The sequence below is a fragment of the Phocoena phocoena genome, chromosome 11 (genome assembly GCF_963924675.1).
Source record: "Phocoena phocoena chromosome 11, mPhoPho1.1, whole genome shotgun sequence".
Lineage (NCBI taxonomy): Eukaryota > Metazoa > Chordata > Mammalia > Artiodactyla > Phocoenidae > Phocoena > Phocoena phocoena.
Window position 1 is genome coordinate 58,224,504 of NC_089229.1, and position 13,960 is coordinate 58,238,463.

Here is a 13,960-nt window from a genome sequence, read left to right on the forward strand (position 1 = left end):
TTCATCATCTGGCTGGACCTCAGTCTCAGTAACGCTCATATCAGAACTCTCTGTTCTCCTGCCTCTCTCCCTATGCCCAAAGTGTCTCCTCCTGACTTTTCTTGACACCTGTGGTTCAACCTGTTATCAGAATCATTTTGACTCCTGGCCTCCCTTCCCTCTGCGTTTTCCATGAGCCACTGTGTCAGTTGACTTTATAGTCCCTTCCTTTCACTGACATCACCCGCCTTCAGGCTCCTCAGCTCAACCTGGTGTGTATCTGGTCCTGGAGGTAGAAGAACAATGCTCACTGGGGGCCCTGCCCGGGGGAGCTTATGTGTCCTCAGTCCTTGACTCCCTCCATTTGCCTGGTTGCTGGGTGAGGGGGGTGCTGGACCCGCTTGGAGTGCAGTGGGGACTCCTCATTGGTGACCTGAGCATCACCTCCCCAGGACCCAGGCCCTGAGCCCCTCAGGGGTTTCTGCATTCTGGGAGTTGGGGCCTCACATAACCAGTTTCCCTTAAGCGGGAGGCCTGCTGCCTCTGACCTCAGGACAATGGAGGCACATCCGCCCTGGGGCAGACCCTTTATTTCTCATCATCTCTCGCAATGGAGACTCACCTAAGGACAGAGAATTCCAAAGAGCTGATAACCTGGAATTCATTTCTCTTGGGGTTTGGAGGGCACAAAACCAATTTTGTTTGTTTTGCGTTAGTGAGTTTGTCTTAATTTTTCCACCGAAAATAACAGTTACATTTCTTCACATGCCCGCATTCATGACAAAGGATTTTGATCCCTGGGCTGGAAGTGGGGGATTTCCAGGAGGATCCTCTGGGCTGAGTCATCCTTCCTTCTTTCCTCTGCTCAGACCACCCAGGTGAGCCACTTCTCAGCACTAACATCACCACTGTGGTTTTTCCCATCCTTGGCATCTTCACCCATTAGGGCTGGGGGAGACAGAGAGGGAGCCACCAGGGCTGTCTGAAGTGACAAAGCTTCAGGTTGGACTTGAATTTCTTGCATCTAGGCAAATTGGCATGGTGATGCATCCACCTATACAAGTTATAGAGTGGCTCACCCAGTGGCCGTGCATCTGTCGCCGGCAGCAGAAGGGAGGAGAGCTCTTCTCAACAGGCTCCAGCAGACTGGGGCTCAGAGGACCAGCCTCTCCTGCTATCTTCTGAGCCCGATTCTTCTTGGCCATCACCTCTCCCCTCTGCTATGGCGCCTATCACGGACCTCTCCTTTATGTACTTGTATGTTCAAGAACTGCAATCTGGTCCGCAACCTCTCGAACAAGTACGTCTTCATCATGGGCTGTGACTCGGGATTCGGGAACCTCCTGGCCACGCAGCTGGTTGATCGGGGCATGCGGGCGCTGGCTGCTTGCTTCACTGAGGAGGGGGCCCAGAAGCTTCAGCAGGTTACCTCCTACCAGCTGCAGACCACCCTATTGGATGTCACCAAGACTGAGAGCATCAAAGCAGCAGCCCAGTGGGTGAGGGACCAAGTGGGAGAGCAAGGTGGGACGAATTGCATTCTTTGGCTTTCTCAGTTTATCCTTCTTTTTCTCTCTTTCTCCCGCGGGTATCTGAGAGTTATCGGGGACCCTGTTGTTCAGATGGGATGGGAGAGGTGATGTAGAGAAAGGGACCGGGCCTGTAGCTCAGTGGGATTGGACCTGTTGCAGGGTTTGGACTGTCCACATGAAGAGGTGATTTCCCAAGGAAGTTTTCTTTCCCAGAAACTCAGAGGGTTAGCAGGGTTTGGGGGAGGTTGCGCTAGATGTTCAGGGAGGGAATATGCATTCCGTCTGTCGGAAAGATGGAGTAGCCTCACTGGGACTTTGGTAGTCCTAACTGTCAGCTCCTATAAAAATGTGAGCACACTTCTTGTCAGAATCAGGCTAGGGGGAGGAGAGAGGGAACATGAGGTTGGACTCCCTGAGTGGGGACATTTGTTCTCCTTGACTGTGTCAGGCTAGACTGCAGGGTGGGGAGCGAGATCTCTCCTCCTCCTCATATCATGATGGATACCAGGTTGACCTAAGGGTAAGTGCCTATGTCAGGGTGCCTGCTCTTATTGGGAAAGGAGGCTGTGGGCTAAGGATGGACTAGGACTGAATGGGGACCCACCCAGGGATCTTCCCACACGCAAGATGTAGGTGTAGGAATGGAAGAACAGGGTGGCTCAGTTGTAGAAGGAGCAGCCTGGGGGAAGTCTTGACTCCTGAGGGAGCTAATCTGGGGACTGTGCACACGAGTCAGGGCAGGAGAGCTCTGGGGCCCAGAAGGGGCAGACAATAACTCTTGCTTTATTTTCCTCCTTGGCATCTACCGCTATCCAATATTCAATATATTTTACTTATTTTTCTTATTTATTTTCTATTTCTCCGGCTAGAATAAAGCTTCTAGTGGGGCAGGTGTTTTTCCTTTTATTTATTATATATCCTTAGTGCTTAGAACAGTGTCTGGCATCTAGTAAGGTGCTCAATAAATATTTGTCAAATGAACTAAGTTATGAATAATTCAGCAAGAGTCAGTTTCTTTCTTCAACAGGCTGTCTCCGCCCAGTGCCCTACATTCAGCTTTGAGCCACTTGTGTTAATGACTCACTGGGTATATTAATTAGTTTCCTATTGCTGCTGTAATAAATGCACACAAAGTCGGTGGCTTAAAAGAGCACAAATTTATTATCTTATAGTTCTGGAAGTCAGAAGTCCAAAATGGGTCTCACTGGACTAAAATCAAAGTGTTAACAGAGCTCTAGGGAAGATTGCATTTCATCATCTTTTCCAGCTTCTAAAGGCCTCCTGCATTCCTTGGTTCATGACCTTCTTCATCTTCAAGGCCGCAAGGTTGGGCTGAGTCTTTCTCAGGCTGCCATCTCTCTGGTTCTCTGTCTTCTGGCTCCCTCTCCACTTAGAAGGACCTTTGTGATTGTATTGGGCTTGCCAAGCTAATCCACGATAATTTCCCCATTTTAAGGTCAGTTAAGCAACTTAAATTTCATCTGCTACCTTAATTCCTCTTTCCCATGTAATCCACCATATTCACAGGTTCCAGGGATTAGTATGGGGACATCTCTGGGGGGTCATTGGGCAACATCTTCGGTCTAAGAAGCACTGGGAAATGGGAGGAAGGGATACTTGCATGCTTTCTTCTTGCCCCTCAGAGTCTCTGGACATGACAAGTTGGCATGACCCTAAAGCTGTTCACACTGTTTTGAAAGTTCTCTAGCTCTCTTTGCAGAAAAAAGAAAAATTAAAGTTGTCCTGGTTTGCCAGCAGGCAGAGCTATTTACCAGGGATGATCAGAGGTGGCAGCGAGGCAGAGACCACTCGGGTTTTACAGTCTTTGGGTCTCAGCAGCTCCTTTCTTCCACTGTAAGACAAGAGTCTCCCCTAGCTGGGAAGGCTCTGAGTCCTGCCAGCCAGTTGGTCTCCTGGGGTCTCTACTTGGAGGAAGGCAGAAAGATAGGATGGGGACACAGCTTGTGTGGGGACCCCAGGCCTAGGGGAAGGGGTGAACCATGATTGGTGTTTACATCTAGACCTGCCCTCGTGTGTGTGGAAGAGTATCTTGAGGCTACAGAGGCCAAGGTGGGGTAGTGAGATAAGGGGACGGAAAGGGAAGGAACCCCAGGCCCGTCCCCCAAGTGGAATTTTACTTGGAACCTCAGTATGTAAGACAAATGAAAATTGAGGTTCTCCTGCATCTCCCTTCCTTATCAGGTTCTGGGGTTCAGCCTGAAAGCTCTCAGGACTGCAAACCACAGGTTGGAAACAGCTGTCCTAATCCACTCAACAATGAACCTGAGGCCCAGGGAAAGGAAGTGACCTGTCCAAGGCTGGAGGTAGAACCAGGACTAGAACTTGAGGCTCTTCAAGCCTGGCTCTTGCAGAGCTGAATGACAATACCTAGCAATATTTCTCTCCATTTATACCAACTCAATTTAAATATCTCAAAGGGAGCCCTTTTCACATTTTTCCAAAATTATTTTATTTGAATGTCTTCTGTATTTGTTTATAAGTCTTATTTATTTCTTCTCTGGTTTCTGAGATCGTTGAGGATTAAGACCATGTTTTGTTCATTTAATGTCTCTAGCACCTTCCTCTGTAACTGACAGATGCATGAAATGAATGAATGTGTGAATGGTTGAATGAATGGATGAACAGAGTAATTTTGGTAATGTGTGAAATGGAGTTGGTTCCTTACACTCAGATGAACAGAGAGGGGGAAGCATGATGGGGTAAGGAATTGAAACATTAATTCATTGGTATGAAAATGAGATCTCTTTTCCCAGAGCCAATAGCTTAGATGCTATTAGCTAAAGCCTGGATTGTAGCTGGTACAGTGTCCAGCTAGCTGGCAGACTGTGTGAATCAGAAAAACTGCCCCTTTAGGGCAAACCCATTAGTAAAAGGCCCATGTTCCTTTGGGCTGTCATAGCTCCCCACCCCACACTGCCAGACTGGCTGTCTTGTGCCTTGTGACATGCTCAACCATCCTCAGCAGCCCTGAGCTGGGGGGGTCGTGGACCCTGGTGCTTTTCCAGAGACACTGCTGATTTTTGTCTGGTTCTCCCTCCCTCCACTGTGCCCCCAGGCCTCTGGGCCCTGGTGAACAATGCTGGTGTAGGCCTGCCCAATGGTCCCAATGAATGGCTGACCAAGGAAGACTATGTGAAGGTGATCAACGTGAACCTGGTGGGACTGATCGAAGCGACTCTCCATAAGCTGCCCATGGTCAAGAAAGCCCAGGGCAGGGTCGTCAAAATGTCCAGCTCTGGTGGCCATGTGGCTATCATTGGTGGCGGCTACTGCGTCTCTAAGTTTGGCGTCGAGGCCTTCTCTGACAGCATCAGGTGACTGGGCCCAGGTGCCAAACCAGTCAGGGTAGGAGTTCTGGGGGTTTCACCTTAGGAAGAGAGGGCTGGATGGGGGCACCCTGTGGGCAGGGGAGATCTGGAGAGAAGATGCTAAAACAGTAGCAGGAGGAAGGCTAGACCTCCAGGGGCCTTCCTCAGGGACCCAGAGAAGAGGAATGAGAAGAGGTGGGGTGGTGATGAGCAGCCTTCCCTCGAGCTGTCTCAGAATAAGCAACACGCTGCTTGGGCCTGTGGGAGTAGGAGGGAGAGTCCTCCAAACAGACAGAGAGGTCTGGGGGCAGATGTGCTGTGGGCAGCCCTCTGAGAAGGATGCAAGCCTTGCATAGATCCCTTCACTCCTTTGCCACCTAGGCATTGGGGGTGGAGCTGAGTGGGAGGGACCTGGTCGGAGCAAGGCTTTGGTCTAAATTCCTCCCGGCTAGGCTTGCCTAATGTGAATTGTCCAGAGACAGGCTTGGGAAAGGGCTTATTTGCATGAAAGCCGTGCTGGGCCTGGTGCAGGGGTGGGGGGCACACCTCCAGGTTCCTGATCTCTGGAGATCAGCTCCTCTAGAGGTGTCAGAGGTGACTTTCCCTGATGATCCTTTGTCATCGTGGAGTCCCAGACTGAGTCCAGCTCTTCTTTCCCAGGCGTGAGCTCCACTACTTCGGGGTGAAAGTCAGCATCATTGAGCCGGGGAACTACCGGACATCCATTCTGGGCAAGAAGGACCTGGAGGGCATGGAGAAGAGCATGTGCAAGCTGTGGGAGCGGCTGCCTCAGGAGACCCGCGAGAGCTATGGAGAGGAGTACTTCCATATCTGTGCGTTCCCCAGGAGAGAAAGGGATCTCTGAGAGGGATGGAAAGGTCTTGGGGGGTCACTGACCCACTTTCATTTTACAGATGATGGATGGAGGCTCAGAGGGGTTATGAGCCCAAGGCCACACAGCTGGTGGCAGAGCTGGGATTTGAGAACTGCTGGGGGAGTGACAAAACCATAGCTGCAGGGAGATGGGGGTGTTAAGAGAGATGCTGCCCACCCGCCCCTGGCACCTGCTTTCCCCCCAAACATCCGTATGCAGGTGAATCAGGTGAAAACGCACTGCCATGAGTACAGAGAAGTTATTAAGAGCACAGCTACTTGAGCCAGACTGCCTGGGTTTGAAGCCTGGCTCTGCCACTTACGGGCTAGGAGGAGACTCTGAGAATGTTACCTAGTCGCCTTAAGCCTCAGCTTTCTCATCTATAAAATGGAGTCAATGATAGTGCCTACCTCACAGTGCTGCTGTGAGGATTAATGTCTGTGAAGTATCTCTCATGCACTAAGTGCTTGTCAAATCAGTAAAGAGGAAAATCACACGAATGTTTTAAAGGAAGGGGCTCTGGGAGCTCTCTTTCTCCCTGGCCTAAGGGTCTCCTGTGAATCTCAGGTGTTTCTGGAGAGTAGAGGAGGGACATCACAGCTGTTTACTATACTGTCCCAAACTCACAGTTTGGGGAACTCTTCCAGTTTGAGGGATGCACGGAGCCCCCACCATTGGAGACCAAGAGGAGGGGTGGCCTGCAGATGCAGCGGAGGAGGGATTGGCCAAAAGACCTGGTGGAGTACCTCGTGGTCGGAGGGAGAGGCCTACTCTGAGGCCCGGGCGGCCCCACGTTCACTCAGAGCATCTAATCCCAAAGCCAAGCCAGTTGGTTTCAGGAGAGGATCATTCACAAGATTTCCTGCTTCTCTCCATTTCTCCCCTCCAAGTGCCTGGAGGGGGAACAGCCCCTCAGGGCCACCCTTGGAGCTGCCCTTGTGTGGGACAGAAAGGTGGGGCTGGCATTTTTCTGGCTCAGGAGGTTCCCCTGGTCCAGAGTGAAGCAGCCGGCTCTCAGCCCCGTCCTGCTCCATTTGGGCCTCAGTGGCCTAGTCATATATTTCCCTAAGCCAGATTTTTTCCCCTCTCTTTTACTTGACTTCCATGAACATCCCTGAGAGGCAATTTCCTGTTGTGGTTTTAAGCTCTTAGACTCTGAAACTAGGCTGCCTGACTGTAAATTTCATCTCTCCTGCTTGCCTTGGGCCAGTTGCTCAGTTTTCTCATCTGTAATGGGTTGTAAAAATTAAATGAGTTAATATATAAAAAGTGCTTAGAATATTATCTGCTTCCTGGTAGGAACAATTTGATTTAAAAGTTTGTTGTTTTTATCTATTACCAGTATAATAGAGAAAAAGAGCATGGCCTCCTTTTCTCTAGTACACTGGTACCTGCGAGCTGTGTTGCAAAGAGATATTCTTAACTAGCAATCATCCAAAGTGATGAATTTTAAACATATACCCAGAAACTCTGAATGGGCTAAATATAATCACTCAGTTAAATTAATGGCAGGTATCTAACTGTCTGGGGGGCAGGGGTGGTTATTTTAGTGAATTGCTCTCCTAGACCTCCAACATCCACAGAGTAAAAAGCCAAGACACCATAACTTAAAACCATAACAGCCATTTATTCACCTAATGCACATTTTATTGAGAGCCTACCACATGCCAGGCACTGGGTAGGGCCGGGGGTGAGAGTGGACAAAGCAGCAGGGCACACAGCTGGCTGCCTGCAGCTTAAGGCCCAGTGGAGGAGATAGATCTTAATAACAACACACACATTTAGTGACAAATGTGGATAACGACCATGGGAAGAAACACAAGGCCATGAAAAAAAGAATAGGGTTGGGAGTGGGGCCCCAGTTTAGATTATGGTGTAGGGAGGGCTTCTCTGATTTGACTTTGGGGAAGAATAAGTTAGGCATTGTTGGAAAGTGGATAGGCAAGAAAGTTTTTTCAGGAAGGCCCTGAGGCACTGAGTTCCCTTAGAGGAACTTTAAAGATACCAGAGGGTGGGGAGCAGTGCAGGGGGAGCAGAAGAGACCCAGGATAAATTAGAGCATCAAAGCACACTGAGGATTAAGGATGTGATCTGATCTGTGATTGGGAAAGCCTGCTGTGGTTGCTGCGGTATTCCAGGCTACACATGTCGGTGGTTTAGGATACAGAGAAGTGGAGGAGATGGAAAGAAGTTGATAGATGCCCGGTGTGTATTAGACCTCCTGGTACTGGGAGGGAGAGAAAGCCATCCAGGACGAGTGCTAGGTTTAGTTCAAGAAACCTGATGGGTGGAGGCATCATTCATTCATTGATTTAGGGAAAAGTCAGGGAGAAGTATTTGGAGAAGTATTCCTTGGGGAAAGTAATCTTTCAGTTCTGGACATATTAGAATTCTGTGAGGAGAAGTAAAAAGTTCTGAGGATCAGTTAGGGCTTTTCAGTTACAGGTGACAGAAAATCCAACCCAAATCATTTAAGCAGAAAAGGAATTTCTTGATGCTTATTACTAAAAAGTATAAGGATATGGGCTTCAGGCACTGCCTGATCCAGTCCACAAATGATGTTCTTAGGACCTGCTTTCACCCTATTTCTTTTTTTTTTTTTTTCAGTACTTGTAGATTTATTCAGGCTTGTTAGAGGTCTTAAAGTAACCAGGAATTGCAATAAATATTTGAACAGAGGGCTGGATGTTTCAAATGCTAACTAAATCGATAGAATTAGAGCTAATACACCAGCTGTGCTGATCCATGTGACTGCCCTTTGTCTTGTGCTCTCTCAGCTGACACTTGTCCTTTACAATCCAGCCGTGGTAAACCCTTCACTAGCTGAGGAAAGCTCTATTTTCATTTCAAATCACCCTATTTCTTGGCTCTGCTTCTTCTGTACTAGCTTCAGGCTTACAGCTCTCTCCCCTGTTGGTGGGGTCCCATGGCTGCAGCATCTCCTCATCTCCTCCCAGGATAGTCCTTTCCAGTAGCTCCCCCAAACGGTCTAAGATTTACTCTGACTTGGTGGGCCAGTGATGGCAGGAGCAGAGGGAATTGCAGGATGTACTCAACCCTGAGCCCATCACTGTGCCCGGGGAAATGTGAAGCTCTGATTGGCTCAGGCTGGGTCATGCACTCTACCTAGACCAAAGGACTCAGAATGGAAGAGGTGTGGATTCCCAGAGAGAAATCTGTAGCTGTTGCTATAAACAAGGGGAATAACTGTTTGGGGGTTGGGGGAGGATAATATATATTCCCTGTGAGTTTCCCCTAAAGCTCTCAGTTAGCAAAGAATGATCCAAATTATTTATGGGGTCACTATGAGGCTGGGGTGAAACACAGACTCAGCCAGCATCTGGAAACCACAAAGACGTTTTCTAAGTAGCTCAATGCAGGCAGAAGCTGTAGAGTCTTCAGTGAGGTCCCTAAAAGAATGTGTACAAAGGCGAACTTCCTCTGAAAACCACTGTTGAAAAGCTGATGTTCTTCAGAAGAAAAGTAAGGGTTGGGTTATAAAATACTATAGGCTGATTCATCTGTAGTTCTCTCCACAATTTCAGAGGAAAATTTTTACGCAGGCATTTGACTACTTTTAGATAAAAAATTTTCTGAGTGATCATACTCTAATTTTTACTTAAGTTTTACTAGTGTTTACTGGGATACACAGATGAGACAAAAATCTCTAGGAATCTAGAAGGGGAGGTCTGAAAGCAAGTATAACGCCACACAAATTGTGCAACAATGGACATGCATACAAAACAAAGCAACAACTGAGCCTGTGCGTCTGGAGCCTGTGCTCCGCAACAGGAGAGGCTGCGACAGTGAGAGGGCCGCGCACCACGATGAAGAGTGGCCCCCGCTCGCCGCAACTAGAGAAAGCCCACTCACAGAAACTAAGACCCAACACAGCCATAAATAAATAAATTAATTAATTAAATGACGTAAATTTTAAAAACAAACAAACAAAGCAACAGTACAGGGACTTAATTCTGCTGTCACAAAAACCTTCACAGAGGTGACCATTGGTGTCCTAGTGAGTTTTGAAGAATAAATAGGAGTTCATCACCAAAAGGGAAAAAGATGGCAAATGTTTCACAGAGGGAAGAGCATGAGCCACAGTTGGGAGACCTGCCATAGCACTTGTGTGCTTTCGAAGGTGGTGTGGATGCAAGCTATAGACGACAGTAGTCTCTCTAACCGTGTTACACAACTCTCTATACTTCAGTCTCTCCACGATAAAGTATAATAATTCCTCTCTCGTGGGTTGTTAGGAGAGTTAAACAAGAATGTAAAGTACTCAGCTCAGCCATATGATAAGGGCTCAACAATCTTAGCCATCGTTGTTATGACTAGTCTGGCCTGAGTGTAAAGAGGTGGGCATGGGGATGAAGCCGGGAGACGTTACGAGTCGGATAGTAGAAGACTTTGATGGCTCCAATAAGAAGTGTGGCTGTAAAAAAAAAAAAAAGAAGAAGTGTGGCTCTCATCCTGAAGGACCTTGGAGAGCCTTTTATTAAATGGCTCTGAAATGACCTGATCAGATTTGTGTGCCGTGGGAAGGATGAGGGTGGAGACGTGAGACCAGCTGGGAGGCCACCTCAGAAACCCAGTGAAGGACCGACAAAGGCATGAAGTGAAAGGTCTTGGGCATTGTGGGAAGTATGTATGTATGTGGGGTAGTGTTGGGGGTGGGGCAGGTGCTGTGGAGACAGACTGAAGAAATATTTAGGAGTGGTCACAAGCACCACTGGACACGAACTCCAGCAAACTGTTATGGCCAATCAAACAGGCCCCTGGCTTGTGAATCGGGGAACAGGCCAGGTATCTTGGAGCGATTTTTAGCTATCCCCAGAATAGAACCATACTGGAAATGGCTAGTTAATAACAACCTAACCTAGGCACATTCCCGAAGAAGCAGCGCACAGAGTCACTGGGATAAGCATGTGAACAGGACACAGTGCTCTGGTCCTCACAGAGCACAGCCTGGCTTGTTAGCATACTTCACAGCAACACAGCCACCTGCCAAGTTTCTTTCTTTATCTCAACCCTGCCAGGGAAGCCACCAAAAATTCCCCTTTTAGTCCCCTTTCTTCCTAGGGAGGGACTAGGACCGTTGGGTCCATACTGAGTGCCAAAGCCTAGTGCCTGCTGTTTTATAGACTTCATTTCGCTGAATTCTCACAATAGCACAAACGTTTCCTGGATGCCCAAATGCAAAGCCTGAGTTCTTCCTCACCGTCCAGGAGACAGACAGGGGCTAAAGGGTACCCCTGTCTCCCTCAATCCATGTCTAGCTGGGTGCCCAGCACAAAGCAGGAGTGCAATAACTATTTGAGAGAACATGGAGAGGATGTGCCTTAGACTATTTCAGAGTCTCAGGCAGCTTCTTCCACCCCATCAGCTTGTGGGTCCAAAGCCATCTCATCCCATCAGCTTGCCTCATCCTCATCAGCCCACACAGCCTTCCCTGCCTCTGAGGGAGCCGTAACCCTGAGCTTCATGAATGGGTCCTTTGACACTCACTTCCCCGCCTGGAACCTGCTGGTGGTGGACTCTGTGTCAGACCCAAGGACGGAGCACAGAGCATCGGATTCCTAAGACATTACTGCTCTATAGACAGCCTGGCTTTAAGTCAGTGTGGCTCTTTTTGGGACCCCTAATATGTAGTTTACCTCTTTTCACTGCAGTAGTTTTCTCTTTAAGAAGAAACAGGAGTTCCTCGGAGTCGGAGGGTGGGGGTAAAGCATACTTGAACGACACCGTTCCGCCCTCACCAACTGCCCACCAGTGTCCTGCACAGAAGGGGTGACTTCTCTGCCTTCCTGGACCACCCCCAAGTCAGGCTAGCTTTTGCTCCCTCTTTGTTTTCAAGTTCTAATCCCTTATCACGAAGTCTGACTCTCAGGCACCACTTCCTCCTGAGTCCTTGGGGTGCTCAGTGAAATATGAGTCCCACTGAGCTACCCCCTTCCCAGAGTCCTGGGGTGAGGGTGCAGGTCAGGGCTCCCTAAGTGTATCGTGTGGCTTGTCTCCTATCTGTGTTGTAAGCTACAGCAGACTTGGACCCATCTCCACACCCGTGTGTACCATGCTAACGGAACAGCCCCTCACATTTGCTAGAGGCTTACAAGGTACCGGTCTGTGCCTTAGCTCATCTGAGCCCCATAATGACCTTATGACCAAAGCAAAGGCAGTGTTACTATTTTTTAATAACATCTTTTCCCTGCATGCTTTTGTAGAAAATTTGGAAACTCTAGGAAGTCCACAGTAGGAAAAAAAAAACCTCCAGCGACTAGGAATTTCACCAGACAGACAGTATTTTTCCTTATTTCCTTCCAATTTTTCTGTGCACTTATATTCACCTGTTTTCTCTCCTCTTTCTTCCACTGTCTACCCTGCTATTATTCATCTTTATTATTCTCTAGGGCAGGTATTATTATCCCCATTTTACAGATGATGATAGTTTAAGCTCAAAGTCACACAACTAATAAGTGGCAGAACTGGGCACAGTTCTTCTCATTGCTAGTCTAATGCAATAGTAGGAATTCAGTTCACAGCTATTGAATTCGGGAAGAGAAATAAGATTATTTATAGGGTGTTTGTTTAAGGGGCAACCTGGAGCTTGTGAAATCTGCCTGAAATGTTAGATCAGTGGTCTGGTGAAAAAGGAGCTTGGATGGAATTCAGAAGAAACAATCTTTAATGAAGAATAATAGAACCTTTGATTTTTTCCCCCTCTTGTACCCTGAAACAGATACTGACAAGTTAAAGAACACGATGCAGCTGGCAGAGTCAAGGATCAGTGAAATCACTAACAGCATGGAGCACGCTTCTGTTTCCCAGAACCCCCGCATCCACTACAACCCTGGCCTGGATGTCAAACTCCTCTACCTCCCCTTGGCTAAGTTTCCCACCCCTGTGACAGATTTCATCCTGAGGCGGTACCTTCCAAGGCCAGCAGACAGTGTCCGAGCTGGGGAAGCCCAAGGGGTGGTCAGTGGAGTATGGAGGAGGGGGGGCGGGAGAAGGCACTGTAGGGTCACATGAGGGGGTATCAGATGTTCTGGGGACACCTTGCTTGGCTGACACCCTACCTGTTGGTGGTGAATTTATGGATAACTTCTAACAGAAGGTGTTCCTACTCACTGGGGCCTCACAGAAACCTGAGGGGGCCTTTACAGGTTCAAAGACCTGCAGCCTGGCCCCAAGACCATCTGTCACCCAATCAGGATATGGCTTTTTCTTGACCTGGAGGAGTCAAGGAGAGGAAAACTAGTTCCTGCTGAATCATGAGCCTCCCTCAGTTATCACCACCACTGGGAAATTTTGTGGGATTATGTAGCCCACAGGAGAACTCAACCACTTTCCTCTCATGTCTCTAAATATGCATTAACCTTATTCACATAAACCATTATTTGAAGTATGTAGTAGGACAAACAGGGAGTGCAAGATTACATCACGCAAAAGTTTATCATAGTATTTTCTCTCTCTTTTATGGATTTCTGTATCCATAGGTGATTGGGACTCACATGAAGTAACACTTGTTTGTTTAATCACCATTGATTAATTCTTCAAATATTACCTGAGTGCCTACTATAGACGAGGCCCTGTGTAGGCGCTAGAAGCATACAAATATGATTGAATCATGGTCTTGGTTTTTCACTCTTTATTTTGTGGTTTTGTTTTTGTATTTTAGCACAATATCTAGTAGCAGAGACAGGATAGTGATAGAAGAAACAGAAAATCAAATTTTTGGAGCTACGAGGAACACTAGAGTTTATCTAATTCAGTAGTTCCCCAACTTGGCTGTGTATATCATAATCACCTGGTTAATTAAAATACAGATTCCTGGGCCTTGGTGTTAGAAAATCTGATTATTAGGCTTGGGTGGGGCCCAGAAATCTGTATTTGTCAAAAGGACCTAGATGATTCTGATGCATCTGGGCACTTGGAAACTGCTGATAGTTCCATAGGAGTACCTAATGCTCAGAGGAGGAAGTGACTTATGGGAGGTCCCCTAGCATCATAGCCATGACAGAACTCAGGTGTTTAGATTCCCAGACTAGGATTGTAGTTATCGGAGAATAAATTCCCGAAATTAGTAACATTGTCAAAAAAGTCAGGAAACAATGGGCTTCCCTGGTGGCACAGTGGTTGAGAGTCTGCCTGCCGATGCAGGGGACACGGGTTCATGCCCCGGTCTGGGAAGATCCCACGTGCCACGGAGCGGCTGGGCCCGCGAGCCATGGCCTCTGGGCCTG

At 48.0% G+C, this 13,960-nt stretch overlaps 1 protein-coding gene across 1 annotated transcript; it reads left to right on the top strand.

Moving 5' to 3' along the window:
- Positions 1-1,201: 1,201 nt before the first annotated feature.
- On the top strand, positions 1,202-13,368 carry SDR9C7 (short chain dehydrogenase/reductase family 9C member 7). Its single transcript, XM_065886626.1, is given in 5 exon segments — positions 1,202-1,240; positions 1,242-1,503; positions 4,588-4,846; positions 5,501-5,673; positions 12,454-13,368. Coding segments are annotated over 5 exon segments (1,026 nt in total). The 3' UTR covers positions 12,747-13,368.
- Positions 13,369-13,960: the final 592 nt, after the last annotated feature.